The sequence below is a fragment of the Macaca mulatta genome, chromosome X (assembly GCF_049350105.2).
Source record: "Macaca mulatta isolate MMU2019108-1 chromosome X, T2T-MMU8v2.0, whole genome shotgun sequence".
Lineage (NCBI taxonomy): Eukaryota > Metazoa > Chordata > Mammalia > Primates > Cercopithecidae > Macaca > Macaca mulatta.
This window is the reverse complement of record NC_133426.1, coordinates 87,539,473-87,561,108: the sequence shown is the minus strand read 5'-3', so window position 1 is coordinate 87,561,108 and position 21,636 is coordinate 87,539,473. Positions and strand designations below refer to the sequence as shown.

At 39.8% G+C, this 21,636-nt stretch overlaps 1 protein-coding gene across 1 annotated transcript in view; it reads right to left on the bottom strand.

The window, feature by feature from the left end:
• The window catches only part of SH3BGRL (SH3 domain binding glutamate rich protein like), a 94,533-nt gene extending 73,724 nt beyond the window's left edge, over positions 1-20,809 (bottom strand). Inside the window, 1 exon segment of the mRNA NM_001266350.2 lies at positions 20,525-20,809. Coding sequence (NP_001253279.1) covers positions 20,525-20,569 — 45 coding nt within the window. The 5' untranslated portion in view covers positions 20,570-20,809.
• Between the last annotated feature and the right edge of the window lie 827 nt (positions 20,810-21,636).

Genomic DNA, 21,636 nt, shown 5'->3' with positions numbered 1-21,636 from the left:
CTCTCACACACACCCCCTTAGAGGTGCGAGCCCTTAAAAGGGACAGGAATTGCTTACTTGGGGAACTCGGCTCATGAGACAGGAGTCTTGCTGATGTCCCCGGCCGAATAAATCCCTTCTTTCTTTAACTCGGTATCTGAGGAGTTTTGTCTGTGGCTCGTCCTGCTACATTTCTTGGTTCCCTGACTGGGAAGCGAGGTGATTGGCGGATGGTCTAGGCATCTCCTTAGGCAGCTTAAGCCTGCCCTATGGAACATCCCTGCGGGGGACTCTGACCAGCCTGAGCATTGCGCATCCTGAGAGCGCTCCTGGGTAGGCATTTACCCCGGTGGGATGCCTCACCAGAGCGGTGTATGGCAGGCCCCCGTGGAGGATCAACGCAGTGGCTGAACACTGGGAAGGAACTGGTACTTGGAGTCCGGACATCTGAAACTTGGTAAGACTAGTCTTGAGAACTTGCCCACTCCATTTCAGTGGAAGCGTGGCCTGATCACCCAGGGCGTGCCTCTATCGGCACTTTGGTTTGGTTTTGGCTTTGGTTTTGCCTTGGTTTGAATTGCGTGACAGGACCGGTCTTGGGAACATGCCCACTCCATTTGAGTGAAAGCGTGGCCTGATCACCCACAGCATGCCTTTATCGGCACCGTGGTTTTGGTTTTGGTTTTGATTTGGTTTAAACTGCTTGACAGGACTGGTCTTGGGAACTTGCCTACTCCATTTGAGTGGAAGCGTGGCCTGATCACCCACAGTGTGCCTGTACCGGTACTTTGGTTTTTGTTTTTTATTTGACTTGGATTGCTTGATACTTTGGTTTTGGTTTTGACCTGGCTTAGATTTTTTGATACTCTGATTTTGGTTTTGATTTTGGTTTGGCGTAAACTGTAAAAGTGTGTGTGTGCCCTTTTTACCTGTTCTTTGTTTTGTGGTGTGCATGTGGTGTGAGCGTGGTGTTTTGTCTCGAGGAAACATGGGTCAGGCACAAAGTAAGCGCACCCCACTAGGAACTATGTTGAAAAATTTCAAAAAGGGATTTAAGGGAGACTATGGAGTCACCATGACACCAGGAAAACTTAGAACTTTGTGTGAGATAGACTGGCCAGCATTAGAGGTGAGCTGGTCGTCAGAAGGAAGCCTGGACAGGTTCCTTGTCTCGAAGGTATGGCACAGGGTAACCTGTAAGCCAGGGTACCCGGATCAGTTCCCATATATAGACTCTTGGTTACAGCTGGTTTTGGACCCCCACAGTGGTTATGAGGACAGGCAGCAGCAGTACTAGTAGCAAAGGGACAGTTAGTTAAGGAAGGTCCTCGCTCCACCCACCGAGGGAAGTCAGCACCAAAAGTCCTGTCCGACTCAACACCAGAAGAATCATGGCAGGAATTGGTACCAGCAATATCCCCTCCTTATCAGGAGGAATGGCTCCCCACTCCTGAACCCACAGCACCTCCACCTCCACCAGATGACCACACCCCTAGACCACCCAGAGTAGACAAGAGAGGAAGTGAAGCCACGGGAGAAGCTCCTCCCTTGGAAGCTCACTTATGGCCCAAGACTGGAATCCAAATGCCCCTGAAAGAGCAGCTATATACTGGAGTAGATGAGGACGGACACATGGTGGAAAGGCGTGCCTTTGTGTATCAACCTTTCACCTCTGCTGATCTCCTCAATTGGAAAAATAATACTCCATCTTACACTGAAAAGACTCAAGCTTTAATTGACTTGCTCCAAACTATTATACAGACTCATAATCCTACTTGGGCTGATTGCCACAAGCTGCTCATGTGCCTCTTTAATACAGATGAAAGGCTAAGGGTGCTCCAGGTGGCAACTAAGTGGCTAGAGGAGCACGTCCCAGCCGATTACCAAAATTCCCAAGAATATATAAGAATTCAACTGCCAGAAACAGACCCCCAAAGGGACCTGAACGAGGGATCAGACATGGAGAAGCTAAGACGGTACAGTGAGGCATTACTAGAAGGTCTAAAGAAAGGGGTTCAAAAGGCTACAAATGTAAATAAAGTCTCTGAGGTCATCCACAGAAAAGGGGAGAGTCCAGTGCAATTCTATGAAAGACTGTGTGAGGCTTATCGTATGTACACTCCTTTTGATCCTGATAGTCTTGAAAATCTGCGCATGACTAACAGGGCCTTAGTTAAAGCGCAGAAGATATCAGGAGAAAATTGCAGAAACAGGCTGGGTTTGCAGGTATTAATACCTCACAGTTACTGGAAATAGCCAGTCAAGTGTTTGTGAATAGAGATGCAACAAGCCACAGAGAAAGTCGTAAGGAAGGCGAATGCCAGGCTAGGCGAAATGCCGACTTACTGGCCGCGGCCATTAAGGGATTCCCCTGAAAGGAGAGGGGAAGGGGGGTTCAGGGAAGAATACCCAGTCTAATCGCCCATGCTTGCAATGTAACCAATGCGCCCATTGAAAGGAAATAGGGCATTGGAAAGATAAGTGTCCCCAACTGAAGGAAAAGCAAGGTGGTTCAGAACAAAAGACCTCAGATAAAGACGAGGGAGCTTCGTTCAATCTGGTTGAAGGGTTATTGGACTGAAGGGGACCGGGATCAAGTGCCCCCAAGGAGTCCACAGTCAGGATTACAATTGGGGCAAGGACATTAAGTTTTTGGTCAATACTGGTGCTGAACACTCAGTAGTGACCACCTTGGTCGCTCCCTTATCCAAGAAAACCATTGATATAATTGGAGCAACAGGAGTTTCCACTAAGCAGGCTTTCTGTCTACCACGGACCTGCTTGGTGGGAGGACATGAGATAGTTCACCAGTTCTTGTACATGCCTGGTTGTCCCTTGCCCTTGCTGGGAAGAGACTTGCTTTAGCAAGTTGAGAGCTACCATCCCCTTTACAAAAGAGGGCTCTTTACAGCTAAAGTTACTGGGAACAGGAGTTATCATGGCCCTTACAGTCCTCCGGGAAGATGAATGGAGACTTTTTCTAACCGAGCCAGGCCAAGAGATAAAACCAGCTCTAGCTAAGCGATGGCCCTAAGTATGGGCAGAGGATAATCCTCCGGGACTGGTGGTCAACCAAGCCCCTGTACTCATAGAAGTTAAGCCTGGGGCACAGCCAATTAGACAAAAGCAGTATCCGGTTCCCAGAGAAGCTCTTGAAGGAATCCAGGTTCATCTCAGGTGCTTGAAAGCCTGTGAAATTATAGTTCCTTGCCAGTCTCCATGGAACACCCCTCTCCTGCCTGTCCCTAAGCCAGGGATCAAGGATTACTGACCAGTACAGGACTTGCGCTTGGTCAACCAAGTTACAGTGACTCTGCACCCAACAGCTCCTAACCCTTACACATTGTTAGGGCTGCTCCCGGCAAAGGACAGCTGGTTTACATGTCTGGACTTAAAAGATGCCTTCTTTCGCATCAGAATAGCTCCTGAGAGCCAGAAGCTGTCTGTCTTTCAGTGGGAAGATCCGGAGTCAAGTGTCACTACTCAGTACACTTGGACCCGGCTTCCCCAAGGTTTCAAGAACTCCCCTACTATCTTCAAATAGGCCCTGGCTCAAGACCTGCAAAAGTTTCCTGCTAAGACCTAGGCTGTGTCTTGCTCCTGTACGTGGAGGACCTTCTGCTGGGACACTCCACGGCAGTCAGGTGCACAAAAGGGACTGATGCCCTGCTTTGGCACCTAGAGGACTGTGGGGATAAGGTGTCCAAGAAGAAAGCTCAGATCTGCAGACAGCAGGTACGCTACCTGGGATTCAGTATTCGGAAAGGGGAGTGCAGCCTGGGGTCAGAAAGAAAGCAGGTCATCTGCCACATACCGGAACCTAAACCATAAGGCAAGTAAGGGAATTCCTAGGAGCTATGGGGTTTTGCAGATTATGGATTCCAAACTTTGCAGTACTACCCAAACCTTTGTATGGGGTTACAAAGGGGGGTGATCGGGAGCCTTTTGAATGGGGGCCTCTACAACAGCAAGCCTTTTGTAAACTAAAGGAAAAACTTATACTGGCCCCAGCCCTAGGACTACCAGATTTGACAAATCCCTTTACACTCTATGTGTCAAAAAGAGAAAAAAATGGCAGTTGGAGTTTTAACCCAGACTGTGGGGCCCTGGCCAAGGCCAGTGGCCTATCTGTCAAAACAACTAGACAGGGTTTCCAAAGGCTGGCTCCCAGGTCTAAGGGACCTAGCAGCAACAGCCCTGTTAGCAGAAAAAGCAAATAAACTAACCCTTAGGCAAAACCTGAATATAAAGGCCCCCCCATGCTGTGGTAACTTTAATGATTACCAAAGGACAGCATGGTTAACACATGCTAGATTAACCAAGTACCAAAGCCTGCTATGTGAAAATCCCCACATAACCACTGAAGTTTGCAACAACCTAAACCCCACCACCTTGCTCCCGGTATCAGATAGCCCCGTTGAACATAACTGTGTAAAAGTTTTGGACTCAGTTTATTCTAGCAGGCCCAAACTCTGAGACCGTCCTTAAACATCAGTAGACTGTGAGTGGTATGTGGTAGGGAGCAGCTTCTCCAACCCCTGCAAAGTGACTCTGAAGACGACGACAAGCCCTGCTCCAGTCACACCTGGAAGCTGACTGGTCCACGCACGGCTGAGGCATGAGGAAACTCATTGCAGGGCTCATTTACCTTAAAATGTGGACTTTTACAGTAAGGACTTCAACTGACCTTCCTCAGACTGAGGACTGTTCCCAGTGTATACATCAAGTCACTGACGTAGGACAAAAGGTTGCTACGGTTCTATTATTTTATGGTTATTATAAGTGTACTGGAACTCTAAAAGGAATTTGTTTGTATAATGTTATTCCATACAAGGTACGTAGCCCAGGAAATGACCAACCTGATGTGTGTTATGACCCATCTGAGCCTCCCATGACCACAGTTTTTAAAATAAGATTAAGGATTGAGGACTGGTGGGGGCTCATAAATGATATGAGTAAAGTGTTAGCAAAAACAGAAGAAAAAGGGGTTCCCAAACAAGTCACCTTAAAATTTGATGCCTGTGCTGTTATTAATAGTAGTAAGTTAGGAATAAGGTGTGGTTCTCTTAATTAGAAAAGAGACTATATGGCAGAAAATAAATACATCTGTCATAAATTAGGACTGTGTGGAAATAAATGTAAATACTGGTCTTGTGTCATTTAGGCCACTTGGATAAAAAAAAAAAATGAAAAGGATCTAGTCCACCTTCAGAAAGGAAAAAAATGGCCTTTCCTGTACTAAGGGACAATGTAACTCCTTAGAGCTAGTAATAACCAATCCCCTTGATCCTCGCTGGGAAAAAGCGGAGCGTGTGACCTTAGGAATCGACAGGGCCAGACTGGATCCTCGAGTAAATATCTTGGTTCGAGGAGAAGTTTACAAATGCTCTCCTGAGCCAGTGTTTCAAACTTTCTATGATGAACTAAATGTGCCAGTACCAGAAATTCCAGGAAAAACAAGAAATTTGTTTTTGCAATTAGCTGAGCATGTAGCCCAGTCTCTCAATGTCACTTCATGTTATGTATGTGGAGGAACTGTAATAGGAGACCAATGGCCATGGGAAGCCCGAGAATTAGTACCTACTGACCCAGTTCCTGACGAATTCCTGGCTCAAAAGAATCACCCTGATAATTTCTGGATCCTAAAAGCCTCAATTATTGGACAATATTGCATAGCTAGAGAAGGAAAATAATTCACTCATCCCGTAGGACGACTTAGTTGTCTGAGACAGAAACTGTATAATGGTATCACAAAAACAGTCACTTGGTGGAGTTCAAATCACACAGAGAGAAATTCATTTAGTAAATTCCCAAAGTTGTAAACCGTGTGGACCCACCTGGAGTCCCACTGGGACTGGACAGCCCCCACTGGATTATACTGGATATGTGGGCATAGAGCTTATGCCAAATTACCTGACCAGTGGGCAGGTAGTTGTGTTATTGGCACTATTAAACCATCTTTCTTCCTACTGCCCATAAAAACAGGCGAACTCCTGGGCTTCCCTGTCTATGCTTCCCGCAAAAAGAGAAGCATAGCTATAGGAAATTGAAAGAATGATAAATGGCCCCCTGAGAGAATCATATAATATTATGGTCCTGCTACTTGGACACAAGACGGTTTGTGGGGATACCGGACCCCCATTTACATGATCAACTGAATCATACTGTTACAAGTTGTCTTAAAAATAGTCACTAATAAAACCGGCAGAGCCTTGACTATTCTGGCCCGGCAAGAAACTCAGATGAGAAATGCTATCTATCAAAATAGATTAGCTCTCGACTACTTGCTAGCAGCTGAAAGAGAGGTCCGTAGGAAATTTAACCTAATTGCTGCCTACACATAGATAATTAAGGGCAAGTAGTTGAAGACATAGTTAGAGATATGACAAAACTGGCCTATGTGCTCGTGCAAGTGCGGCATGGATTTGATCCTGGGGCCATGTTTGGAAAATGGTTCCCAGCGCTAGGAGGATTTAAAACTCTTATAATAAGAGTTATAATAGTAATAGAAACCTGCTTACTGCTCCCTTGTTTGCTACCAGTACTTCTTCATATGATAAAAAACTTCAACACTACCTTAGTTCACCAAAATGCTTCAGCACAAGCGTACTATATGAATCACTATCAATCTGTCTTGCAAGAAGACATGGGTAGCAAAAATGAAAAGTGAGAACTCCCACTACTGAGTGAGAGTCTCAAGTGGGGCAGGGAATAAGGGAGGAGACCACCCCTCATATTGTCTTATGCACAATTTCTGCCTCCAAAGAAAGAAAAAGTAAAAACTAAACGGCAGAAATGAAATCCATAAGCAGACAGCCCGGTGCCACACCCTGGCCTGGTAGTTAAAGATCAATGCCTGACCTAATCGGTTATGTTATCTATAGATTACAGACATTGTATAGAAAAGCACTGTGAAAATCCCTATCTTATTTTGTTCCAATCTAACTACCGGTGCATGCAGCCCCCAGTCACGTATCCCCTGCTAGCTCAATCGATCACGACCCTCTCACGCACACCCCCTTAGAGTTGTGAGCCCTTAAAAGGGACAAGAATTGCTCACTTGGGGAGCTTGGCTCTTGAGACAGGAGTCTTGTTGATGTCCCGGCCGAATAAACCCCTTCCTTCTTTAACTCGGTGTCTGAGGAGTTTTGTCTGCGGCTCGTCCTGCTACATTTCTTTGGCTCCCCACAGATCTCCTCTTTTGGTTTCTGGGCCAGGTGCACGAATGGCTTTGCAGGGAAGAGTGCCAGTCCCTTTCGGGCTGTTCAAGTCAGGGTCATTGAGGATGGAGAATTATGAGTCAAATACAAGTTCCAGTTTATCTTTATGGGTTTCATTTTCTCCTGCAGGTTCTAGTTTGCCCTTGCTCAGCTCTACTTCAAATCCAGCTTTTCTTCCCAGTTGCCAGCTCTGCTAACCTATGATGACTTTAGCTCCATACCGGATGTGAAGGCAACTGCAAAGCTCCCACAACTGTGCAGGTCTAAAACTGAAAATAAATCCATTATTCCATATTACTATAGTAGTTCTGCTTCTCTAAGTGATATGGATTCCAATAAATCTTTCCTATTCAGAATACATACTTGGTTACAAATATTCTTTTGTGCATGCCTTTCTTTTTTTAAAATTTGTGATATTTTCAAATGAAATAGTACTAATGTACTGAGCCTAACTATGTTATTTTATTCTCCCTTGTTTTGGGGATAGGGACTTGGAATATGCTCTTTCACACAATTCCTCTCAAAACTGGTAAGCTGAGGAATTGGGAGTCTGCTCCATAACCAGAGAATGCAGAAAAACTAACAATTAATTTGAACTTCAGTGTAATAATGAGTTAAAAACTACCTGAGTGAATTAGCTGTTTCTTTGAAATATGTCTTAATGTGACACTTGGAAAGTTATATCACTCATGATGAACTCTAAATATTAAAATGTTGATAACAGGCTGGGCATGGTGGGAAAAAAAGCAATATGTTCTAAATAATCAAACTGATCTTTACTAAATTTAAGCAAATAAATGGTGGTAATAAAAATTGTCCAGCTGTTCTTCACACATTTTATGAAAATTTTGACTTTGCTGCTTATTTTTTACAAGGGAATTAAATGCTTTTGAAATAATATGCATTTGTCTGATAAAATTATTCGTTGGGCATTCACAGATAGAACAACATAAAAATATTTATTTGCTATCATTCTTTCCTATCACAAATATTCATGTTCTCTCTCTGTCACAATTTCCAAATATTAATTGTTGAATATTCCAGCCACTAGACACTGAAGTAGATTAAAGTTGATTCTATGGTGAAATTAAAGAATCAACAATGATCTGATAAATCTAGGCTGGGAAAACAGACAAACAGGATTTTTCTAGGAAAAATTCCAGTTCACTTAATTTTCTTCTTTTTTAATAACTCTGGAATAATATCATTTTGTTTTAACTATTTTCAGCAATCTTCTTTTTCCTTTCCTCTCACCAAACTAGTCAAATGTGAGTCTACATACTCATCTCTTCCTCATTATTTGTTCCAGTTCTTAATCTTTCCCAATCAGGCTGTTGTTTTCACCAATCTACTGAAACCGCTTTTCTCCAAGGTCACTAATAATTTCCTTATTTTGAATTCAGTGACCTTTTATCAGTTTTCACAATTCCTGTATGGAACTAACAAACAATGTTCATTCTCCTTGAAAATTCTTCTCTACCATGGTTTCTATTACAAGATGCTACTCTGACCTTTCCTAATGAATCCACCTGTTTCCTGCTGTTCCTGTTTCTTTCACCTCCTCCGAAATGTGAACATTCAGCAAAGTCCTGTCCTTGGTTTGAGCTCTCTTCTCATCTCATGCTATAATTCCTTTCTCCTAGTGAGCTCATTCTTTTCCACCATTTGAAGTAGCACCTATACATGAATGACTCCCATATCTACTCTCCATCCACCATCTTTCCCAAACTCTAGTCACACGTTTCCAACTAGCAACTGCAAATCTCCACTTGGGTGGCCTGTTTTGCACTTGAATTTCAACAGGCCATCCACTCATATGTGAACAAATATTTATTTAGAAACTTACCAATTTATAATTATATTCTGCGTAATAAGAAGTGAAAGGGGTAGATGATAAGTTGCTACTCATCACTTTGTTGAATTTTGAAATAGTACTACCATTCTACAGTAGAGGTCTACAAAGTATTTTTAACTTTTGACGGGTCCATTAATAAATGAGGAGGAAAGTTAAAAAAATAAACTGTAAAAATATTGACCTTGCCTCAAAATCTGTTCATTAGGTTCAGAAATCTGCCTTATATGACTTGAAGCAGTTGCTAAGAGGCAATTGCTAAAGCTTAAGAAAATATTTAGAAAAAATGCATAATGCTATTATATGCAACATGCCATCTATCTTTTTATCATATGCTTTTACATAGAATAATGACTCAATCATTAATCATACGAAATATAAAGTTCTATATATTTTTACTAAAACATACACAAATTAATGTCCACCATTCCAACTTCAAATATTTGAAGAAATTGTATGACATCAAGTGGTGGTTCTTTGTGGAGGTGTGGATGTAGAATTCGGTCATGATTACCTCAATCACTGGGAGATAGTCAACTATTTTTTCTTATAATTGCTTTTGGAGAAATCCATGTTTTGACAATTCAAGGTTTCAAATTTCATTTTTTTTCCTTCCCCAAAATCTCTTCTATGAGCTGTCGCACAAGATGGAATCTCATTTTTTGTGCTAATAGCTCCTTTTGCGGCATTCTTCACATATTTTAAGAATATAATGTTTATGCACTGTATCGCTAGTTTTATACTTTAACCAAAAAGTACAGTTATAAGACTTTCCTACTCAACCACATTATGAAATGAAAAAAAAATCAATTCAATCTCTGTAAATGAATAATTTTCAAAAAGTAATTAGACATTGATTTACAGTAAATCCACTTGGACATGTAGACATAATTTTGACAAGATCGTATTAGATGCTTTGGGTTTTCATGAAACCTAGAGTGACTGACTTTGGAAAGTACACACATGCTGTGTGTCTGCTGGGACCTGTCCCAAGTGGCCCCTGACATTTGGGCAGCATAAGGATCCCCTGGGATGTGTACTTTACTTCTCGAGTTCACCTCTTAGGTAGAGCAGATTAAATCCCAAGTGAGACATGCACTCCTCTCTTAAGCTCCCCATACAGAGCCTAATCATAGTCACACAATTTCTAATTGATGTAAACACACACTAACAAAACTCGTTCTTCAACTTTAACTTAAAAATCTAATAAAAAATCCTAATCTGATCTGATGGGCAATCTGTAAATGTTTAGTCACATTTTTTTCACAATATTTTTTACTTGCCTTTCAACATCCTCTTTTCAAAAAAAAAAAATCGCATGAATTCAAAGTTGGGCATAAAATTTTCCTTACTTTGGGTCTTGTCACACTTCCATTTTGCTCACTTTAAAACTCACCAGGTGTTTGTCTTGTTATCTGGCAAATTGTCTCATCACCACCACCAACCCTGATTGTCCCCTCAACATTGTTTAGAAAGTTTAAATTTAACATCTTTATTCTTTGTTTTTATTATTTTTTATTTTTTGTAGACACAGGGTCTTGCTTTGTTCCCCAAGCTGGTCTCAAATGCCTAGCCTCCAATGATCGTCCCCCTTGGACCTCCCAAAGTACTGGGATTAAAGACATGAGCCATTGTGCCAGGCCTACCTTTACTCTTAAGTTTTAAGTAGAAATTCACTGAAAATACGTCACCCCAACTACTGCATCTTTTGAGAAGTTAAAACTATTTACCTGAATCACATGACCAATTGTTTTTTCTGAAAGTGTGAGATCAGATTTCATCATTTTTAGTAATGAATTTCCAATAACACTTTGTATTAGAGTTCTCTTAGAGGGACAGAAGTAGTAGGATATATGTATATATACATATGGGGAGTTTATTAAGTATTAACTTACATGATCACAAGGTTCCACAGTAGTCTTTCTGTAAGCTGAGGAGCAAGGAGAGCCAGTCCAAGTCCCAAAACTGAAGAACTTGAAGTCCGATATTCGAAGGCAGGAAGCATCCAACACAGTAGAAACATGGACTGGGAGGCTAAGCCTGTCTCTCTTTTTCACGTTTTTCTACCTGCTTTATATTTGCTGGAAGCTGATTAGATTGTGCCCATCAGATTTAGGGTGGATTTGCCTTCCCCAACCCACTGACTCAAATGTTAATCTCTTTTGGCAACACCCGCACAGACACTACCCAGCATTAATACTTTGTATCCCTCAATCCAATCAAGTTGACACTCAGTATTAACCATCACACACTTCTAGAAGCTTTCTTTCATGATACTCTTCTTTTCTTTTCTTTTTTTTTTTTTCTTTTTTTTTCTTTTTTTTTGACAGAGTCTCTCTGTCGCCCAGGCTGGAGTGCAGTGGCGAGATCTCGGCTCACTGCAAGCTCCGCCTCCCGGGTTCATGCCATTCTCCTGCCTCAGCCTCCCGAGTAGCTGGGACTACAGGCGCCCATCACCACGGCCCAGCAATTTTTTATATTTTTAGTAGAGACGGGGTTTCACCGTGTTACCCAGGATGGTCTCGATCTCCTGACCTCGTGATCCGCCCACCTCAGCCTCCCAAAGTGCTGCGATTACAGGCCTGAGCCACCGCGCCTGGCCTACTCTTCATTTTAAGTTACTCATATTCAGTTTGTGAGAATGATGAGAGGCAAAGAAAGTTTTATGATCTACTCAAATCACACAGGCAATAGCCAATAAAACATATCTCACCCTTGCAGCTAAAAAAGCTTTAAAATCCCTTCAAAAAGCAATTCATCTTATCTTCTTTTCATTAGATTGCAATAAAATGATTTTCTTAAATTGAGATTAAGGTACATGTTCTGCATTCTAACTAATAGTATATGCTGAGCTCTTATAACTTTGATTTTCTCCTCTGATAAACTCAAGTTCTCCACTTGATAACAGACCACCAGAATTATCCTTAGTATTTCTATAGACCACCTATTGCTATAGACCAATTAATTAAGAAGTATTTTTCATGGTTTTTCAAGTTCATCAGAAAAGAAGTATTACAATGACTTGTAAATCAGTTTCAGAGCTGCATTCAGAGTGGGTAATTAGTGAATATCATCAAGTAGGCAGAATAGCATAGGGCTTCAGATGAGGGTCCCTGGAATCAGACAAACCTGGGGGATGCTTTGCTAGCTCTGTGACCTTGCTAGGTCTCTGAGCCTCTCATCTTAAAAACAGAGCTAATAAGAGTACTGGCTTCACTGAGTTGTCAGAAAAATGAAATAATACATGTAAAGTTCTTACCAGTGTGCCTGACTCAATGAATTATAGTTCTTAATATTATTATCCACTAAAGCTGACAATTTGCATGAGAAATTAAAGTAAGATGATTGATCATATGTTTAATAAATTAAGTACTTGTATATGCTTGTGTTCCTTCTAAATCAAATTTGATATAACATAATGAAGAGAACGGTCTCCAATATCATACAACTACTATTAAATATATATTTACTCATAATTTTAACAGAAAAATATGCTACACTTATAATGAAACAACTGGCTGAAAGGTGATGGTGAAACAGACATTTTCTCATGTAGTAAATGTTACCTAAGATGAATATTCTCTGGTGTTTGAAAGGTGAAATTTTATTTGTCTTGACTCACTTTTGGAAATCCCCCAAGCAGAAAGGGTTGGCTCGACCCTAACTCTAGGATAGGTCTCATTTCCAAAAAGGACTAAACCAAAGGGACAGAAATCAAAGACTAGAGTCTAAAACCAGAGTTTACAAGTTATAGCAGTACTGCCTTCCTGGTTAATTTAGATTTACAGAATCATAGAAACCACCTTTTAATTATGTTGGTCTATAACCACATAACATGGAAGAGAATCAGTCATAAAAATTCAGTATGTAACACAGGCCAGCATAAGAAAGTAAAGACAAATATTATTTTTAAGTGTGCCCTCGATTAATTCATTTGATTTAAAAAAAAAAAAGAACTAAATTGTAAAAGAACATGGTGCTACTATCCTCCCTACACCCAGCCTGCCCACCAATGCCAACTCTCATCTCACTCTCGAGTATGGGTTATGAATGAGGACACATTTGCTACTTAGACATCATCACCTCTTAAATGACAATTGTATTTAAAACTCATATTAACAGGATTTTTATGTAGTATTGACAATTTCTATTCAATAACTATATACAGAGGATGTGTAAATAACACAGTGTTTAGGAGTGGGTTCGGAAGTCCGAACAACCGGAGTTCTAATCACAGCCTTGCCATTTCTAGCTCTTCGGTCTTGACCAATGTACCTATGTTTCTGGATCTTAGAGATACCCCCTCCAATTAGATAAAATGAATCTAATAGTAGTTATTACTATGTTAAAATGTTATTGTAAAGATAAATTAAATAAAATAATGTAGGTAAAGCCCTGGGCACCTTACCTGACATATTCAATGCATAAATAAGTGTTGTCTTTACTATTACTAAAGTCAAATCTTAGCGGCTGAGCTCAGTGGCTCACGCGTGTAATCCCAGCACTTTGGAAGGTCGAGGAGGGTGGATCACTTTAGCTCAAGAGTTTGTGACCAGCCTGGGCAACATGGTGAAAACCCGTCTCTACCAAAAATACAAAAGTTATCTGGGCCTGGTGGCGCATGTCTGTGGTCCCAGCTACTTGAGAGGCTGAAGCAGGAAGATCACTTGAGCCTGGGAGGCAGAGATTGCAGTGAGCCAAGATCATGCCATCACACCACAGCCTGGGTGACAGAGTGAGAGTCTGTCTTTAAAAAAAAAAAAAAAAAAAAAAATTAGTTATGCTAACAAAAGGGCAATACAGCAACAAAAAACCTAGCGTCATTGAATACTTTAAATATACAGTCTTTGAATTTGTTATGATATTTTTAAACTTATATTTGAATTTTTTGCCTGATGTTCTGGCAATCTGCAAGACTTCAAACAAACTAATAAACCAACATGCAAGACCTGGGCTAGAAACAAATCCCCTTGCTTAAAATTCTTCTCTGCAGCCCAAGTGTAAAAAGTCAGCTTTGTCTTTCATATTAATCAAAACAGTCATCATAAATGAACTGCCTCGTCTCTCTAAATGTACTTTTGTTTAGCCTTGGTCTGGATTGAAGAAAGTAATTAAAGACTGGGTTTAAAAGGCCTCCTAGTGGGCTGCAAAGTAGATCTGAAAGGAAACAGATGGTCAGATAGTTAACCAACAGCTTCTCTCTTAATCTGTTTACTTTTATCAGTAAGAAATGAAATACAAAATTCAACCTTGATAATTCCATTAAAGCAGGAAATGTTTTTGTAAATGATACATGGTTAATTGCATAATATATATTTCATAAAATATTTTAAAGATTAGCTACAGAGAATATTCAATCTGATTGATATTTGAGGTTTTATTTATTTTTTCCCCAGGCTAACCCTGGTGGAGGGTTTATTGATCAAAACCCTTTCTCAACAAAGTAACTAGTCTTTGTGCTAGAAATAAGTCCATTTTATCTTTCTCTTCTACCAAATAATGAATTTTTTTTTTTTTTTTTTTTTTTGAGACGGCGTCTTGCTCCGTCACCCAGGTTGGAGTGCAATGGCACGATCTCGGCTCACTGCAACCTCTGCCTTCCGGGTTCACGCCATTCTCCTGCCTCAGTCTCCCAAGTAACTGGAACTACAGGTGCCCATCACCACGCCCGACTATTATTATTACTATTACTTTTTTTTTGCATTTTTAGTAGAGACGGGGTTTCACTATGTTGGCCAGGCTGCTCTTGAACTCCTGACCTCGTGATCCACCTGGATCGGCCTCCCAAAGTGCTAGGATTACAGGAGTGAGCCGCCGCACCCGGCCCAGATAATGAATCTTTTACTAAACTTTCACAATATATTCTTTCCTACAACCATTCAACATTTAAGCATCTTTCTAAATGCCCAAGAATCACCATCACTGATCACTGATCAGCCTCTTTTGGGGCCAAATTCTTCCAATGTTTCTGTGAAATTTAGGAAATCAGCCATCAAACACTAAGCATCAATTTGAAAGCACTGATCTTGAGTCTCTGCATTTGCCATATGAAAGCTGCCATTTTCCACTGTTAGCGACCTCCAAAAAGCATGTCCCAGTCATTTGGTGAACAGTTTCTAATTTTAGTCTTCTAAGTGAACGTTTTCTATGAACACCTTTAAACAACATTCAAACAAACTTTGGAAGATATGACAAAAATCTTTGCATACACAAAATCAATGTTTAATGTAAAAATACAGAGAAAGAGCAGCAAAACATTCTGCACCTAAAATACAATTATTTGAGAATCACATAATGAAGAACTGTGTCTTGCTCTTCTATATTATCCAGATGAAGAAAATACTGTGACTAGTGACTAATGATTACACAATCAAGAATGTTGTTTTATCTGTTGTTATAAATTGTACAGAGTACAACCATAGAGGAAAATTATGTATATTTAATTTATGGACAATCCAAGCTACAACCAGCTTCTGTTTTATCAGTTATATAAAATATATCAATTTTTAAAAGTTACTTCACAATTAAAACCCTAAGAAATCTATTTCCCACAATCTTAAAATTCCTACAACAAGGCACAAATAGAATGCATAGATGCCATGAAATGGAGATCATTATGGGTCGTGGGGAAATAAGTATGGGGAAAAACTCCCAAACCAGTTAAAATTCTCCAAGCTATCATCACTCTAGCAATTCTCATCTTAGGCCAATGTTGATTTTTGTTTAAAAAAGTTATTGCAATCTATTAAGTTATGTAGGCTCTGGGATTCCTGTTTTCCATTAAATGTAAATTTACAAGGCATTACAATTTCAAGAAACAAAACGTGGCATATACCTCTGTGTCACAGTGAGTTAAAACATGCATAAACAATTCTGAACAGGCAGAAATCACTTCATATAGACAGACAACTTGGAAGCTGCATTCGTGTTAAATGGTTCCCATCAAACTAAACAGTATTAAGGCCTGAATTTTATACCTTGACCTATACCAGACCAGTTTAGGCTTTCCAACTGTGTAGGTCTTCTCTATCTTCTTGGCCTTGGGTGAACAGTCACTTACCCTTCTTACTGACATTCCCTTTTAGACATAATATCCCTCCTACACACTAGCTGCCCATTTCTCTATTCCCCTATATGTACATGCCTGGGCAACTCTTCTTCCACTTACAGGACTTACTTCCTCCCCTACCTCTTACCTCATGTTCAAATTTATCTCCTCATGCCTACTAGTTGCCATAAATCACTGGGAGGATGCATTTCTTTGTGGTTGAGTATATATTCTTTGGATTCAAACATGTTGCTTGGATTCAAGCTCTATGGCTTACTAACTGTGTAACCTTGAGAAAGTTATTTACTCTTTGAACCTGTATACTGTATTTCCTTCTCTGAAAAACAGAGATAATCATAGTGCTTAATTCAAAGGATTATTTTTTTTTAAATGAGATAGTATCTGACATACTTAAGGGTTTCTACTGACTATCATTATTATGGTTACCATCAAGAAGTCCATTACTTTGGTCTGAGCAAAGATTTTTTGGGTAAAACCTGAAAAACAGGCAATGAAAGTAAAAATAGACAAATGGAACTACATTAAGCTAAAAAGCTTCCGCACAGCAAAGGAAACAATCAATAAAGTGAGGAGAAACCTAGAAATGGGAGGAAATATTTTCAAACTATCCATCTGACAAGAGATTAATATGTGCAATATATAAGGGAGTCAGTAGCAAAAAAGAAACCCACAAACAAACAAATAATCCAATTTTTTAAAATGGCAAATGATTTCAATAAACATTTCACAAAAGAAGACATACAAATTGCAAACAGGTATAAGAAAAACTGTTCAGCATCACTAACCATCAGGGAAATGCAAATCAAAACCATAATGAGTAACATCTCACTCCAATTAAAATGGCTATTACCAAAAAGATAACAAATGCTGGTAAGGGCACTGAGAAAGCGGAATACTAGTATACTTTTGTTGGGAATGTAAATTAGTACCGCTGCTATGGAAAACAGCACAAAGATTTCTCAAAAAAGCAAAAATAGAACTACCACATGATCTAGAGCTGCCATGGAAAACAGCATAGAGGTTCCTCAAAAAACAAAAATAGAACTACCACATGATTTAGCAATCTCACTTTTGGGTATATATCCAAAAGACAGGGTATCAGTATATCAAAGAAATATCTGCACTCCCATGTTTATTAAATAACTATTCAAAATAACTATGATATGTGGCTAAGTGTCCATCAATGGATGAACGAATAAAGGAAATGTGATATATATATTATATATATAAAATATATATACACACACACATACATATACACACACAAAATAAAATATTATTCAGCCATAAAAAAATGACATTCTGTTATTTGTGACAACATGGATGAGCCTGGAGGACATTATTTTAAGTGAACTAAGACATAACACAGAAAGGCAAAAGACATATCACACGTTCTCACCCAAGTGGGAGCTAAAAAAGTCGATCCCATGAAGATACTGAGTAGAATGGTGGTTACCAGAGGCTGAGAAGGGTAGGGGGAAAGAGGGATGAAGAGAGGTTGGTTAATGAGTACAAAACTACAGTTAGATAGAAGGAATAAGATCCACTGTTCAATTGCACAATAGGGTGACTATAGTTACCAATATAATTTACTGTATAGCTAGAAAAAAACAGCTAGAATATTTGGAATGTTCCCAACACAAATAAATGATAAATGTTTGCAGTAATGGATATCCTAATTACCCTAATTTGATCATCACACATTGTGTGCATGTATCAAAATATCATATGTTCCCCATAAATATGGGCAATTATGATATATCAATAAAAATTAAAAATGGAATCCATTGCAAAGACCAACATACTTGTTTTCATTTCTAAACCTTTAAGAAGCAAATGCTACTCTTCACTATTAGGCCACTTTTTTTTAACTTTTTTTTTAATAAGGCTATGAGGTACAAAGACTCTTGGGATATAGACAAAATAAGTTAACATTGTCTTGCCAATTATCACAGATCCAGATCCCCCAGTCTGCCCAGTATAACCAGTATAACATCTATTATTGTTGTTTTTTTTTTTTAATGACAATCAGTAGGAAGATTAAGAAACAGTCATTATATATTTATAAATTGCTACTACCAATCCAAAGCAAAGAAGCTTTTAACTGTTCTTCAGACAACTAAACTTAGTCACTTCAAATTGAAGTATCTCACTATCTTCAATTGTAGGGTTCCATCAGGATATTTGCTCAAAACTTTCTAACTTATGTATTAAAACAAACAGGGCATCAATCTTAAAGGAAAACTTTAGTACAGCAAACTGAAAAGTGCCTTTCTGAAGTAAATAATCACCACTCCATTGATGTTACAAAGAAGTACTCACTTTACACTGTTTTAGCATTATTTAAAAGTGTTGTAATATTATAATAAAGCAAGGATTTATTTTGGTATTATGAAGTAGAATTTTGATAACAGGTTCATATGAACTGTAATTACTACAGTAGATAAATTTCTAATTACCCATGATTAAAAAACTGAAATAAAATACAAATACCATAAACATCTGCCATTTGCATGGTCTTCAACAATAGAGTCCAACAAAGATGGGAACAATAGACACTGGAGACTACAGAGGAGGGAGGGAGGAAGGCAAAGGTTGTAAAATTACCTATTGGGTACTACACTCACTACCAGGGTGAGAAGTTCAGTGGTACCCCAAACTACACTCACTACCAGGGTGAGAAGTTCAGTGGTACCCCAAACCCTGCACAGTATACCCATGTATCAAACCTGCACATGTACCCTTGGAATCTAAAATAAAAGTTGAAATCTAAAAAAAAAAAAAATGGAATCCAATAAAGGAAATAATAGAAGACAGCAGCCATTTCTAAGGCTCTTGGAAACTTAAGACTTAACAAAGAGAGGTGCAGTTATTTTTACTTGAACAGAAATTCTGAAAGCAGTTTCTTCTTGAATCTACTTTTGAAGGAGGGGTAGAGGAAGGAGAAAGCAAAGGATAAATAACAGTATTGAAACTGTATGACTCCCAAAGCAAAACTAACTGCCTGATCTGTTCAGTCTCGTTAGGGGTTTAACTAAAGGCATTAAGCTGGACTTTACAATTATTGGATTGAGTTGAGACTCTGAGCAACTCAAATTTTACTTTGAAGTATTAGACAATATGTATGGAAAATAATAAAGCAAGAGGCTCATAAAATGAAGTCCAAAGGCAATATAAAAGTTGTTCTTTTTTTCAACCTAAACTTGTTCAAAAAATGTAAGTTTAAATTTTCTGACATTCCAAAATTGCATAAACACATTCACACACGGTGGACAGAGAAGACAAAGTTCAAATATCAAGGTTCTTGTGATTTAACATAACCTCCAGTTCTATTCCACATCCTCTCAGGTGTAAATAAACAAGCCAAAAAATAAAAACACACAACAACCTGGATTAGCTCTGCTCTGCAGCTCAAGAAGAAGGAAGGGGTTCCTATATCCTACACCCTGAGCCCACACATCTGTTCTCGCCACTGTCTGCCTTTCTCTTGAGTTGTGAAAAGCAGAAGTACTTTCATTTATCACGAATATGCACTCATCTTGCACCCCAGTTTATCATATTCTCCCGACAGCTGCTGAAAATTTGTTATTCTAAATTAAGAGTAAGTGAATCCATGAAGGAGAAAGTCCTATCATTTGAAGCAGCAGCCACTCAGCCTGCCACTACACAAGAAGCAACTGAGTTCTCAATATATTTGAAGCAGTGAGGGAACTTTAAAAGTAAAATCTTTTGAAAAAATAGAAAAAGTCAAAATAAGGGACAATATGGGGGGGGGGAGAGTGAATCTCTTGTCACATTAAGTTAAAAAAAATTTACGTCATTGTTCCCAACTTCCCCTCCCAGTTTGTCTAGTTCTAACAGGCCTTTAAGCTCAAGTTAACCACTCTCTTCTACACACTCTCAAAATAACTCTATTACCAGGGTCTCACTCACCCAGAATAATCACAATGCCTCAGTAGGCCTCCACTCAAACCCCACCAGTTACAGCACGTGTACCCCCATCATTTACAGAAGTGCACTCCTCCTTGCCTCAGTACTTAGGGCGTATTCATCAAATGTCTCACTCTTGAAACTCACCAGTGTGCGATTTTACTTGACTTCACGTAACCCTAAAGACCGTATAGCACCAACTCCCATCTCCCAAAACTTGGTAGCTTTCGTTTTCCTTCAAAGGAGAAATGTGCCCCCCAATGTCACGAAGCAAACAAAGCTGAACTCTATGGGGGGAAAAAAATGAAATCGATGCAACAAAGGGAAAAAAGGGAAGAAGAGGGGAGGGGTGGGGGATGCATGAGTCTTCCGAAGGAGAAGCTGCCAGAGGAACTTCTGCATTGTAATGGTTCTGGGGCAGGAGAGGACTGGTGTGTAGGAAAACAACAAAGGTGGACTCCCCACTCTCCTTACCGCCGTAGAGCCAGAAGAAGATGCAATATATACACGGATCACCATCCTGGGAACAGCGGCTGCGGTTGTTTGGGTCCTGAAAAGGGCTGTGGAGCAGCTGCAGCAATGGCTGGAATCCAGCTAGGGGCTGAAACAGCGGTTGGCAGAGAAGGGTGGGGGAAGGTGGAAGGGGAACTCGCCAGAGCCCCGCCTCCGCCTTTAGCAGCTTCCACCGGGCTCTCAAAGCGCTGCAGTTCCAGCCCAAAACCCCGGAAGGAACTGGCTGTTTGCATCAATTCTATTTTTTTTTTTTTAATAGGGAATCTCGAATAGCACCGCGAGATCTGTTGAAACATTGATTTTTGACGATTCCTTCCCTGAGAAGAGGGCGAGGAGAAGAAGAAAGAAAAAGGAGAACTGAATTGAATTAGATTAGCATGAAAGACCTTTTCACGCGGAGACTAAAAGTGCTGCGCATAACTTCCTGCTCAGAAATGTATGCAAATAAGAAGACAGATCCTGAAAGAGCAAGCTGTATGTTGAAAACCCATGTTCTCAAAGCCTTGCGCATTTTGAGATTCCTATTATGTAGTGATTTTTCTGATCTTAGCTCGTTGTAGGAATTAGGCACTAAAGTACTGAGCAATGCCACAGAGTTTTGAAGGAAAGTTTCAGGTTTCCTTAAGCCCAGAAATGGCAGGATTGGTTTTCTTTTTGAATTTTGTGTTTTGTTAATTAGGGAACCCTGCTTCCGTGGGAATTTGCAGGAGGCCTGATTGGCAAGTTTAAGAATGAAGGAAAAAATTACAAAGAAAAAATTGAAAATATTGTGTAAAACGATGGATAATTTTAGTTTTGTTTTGCTTTTTAACTGACTGAAGTAAGGTATTTGGGAGAACATATTGCAGATGTTGAAATGGTGAAGAGAGAGAGTAGATGGTTATTTGTAGCTCTAAGGAAATGAGCAAACAGTTGATAATGTCCAGAGACAGACTATATACTTCAAAGTGTAATTTTAGGTTCCCAGATCATGTTAAATGAACAGAAAAAAAGGAATTTGCAAGATGAATGAGAATGGAGAGAAGGAGTGAGTCGCTTGTCCTACTTCTTTACCTTTGCTGTTTTTCCACTGT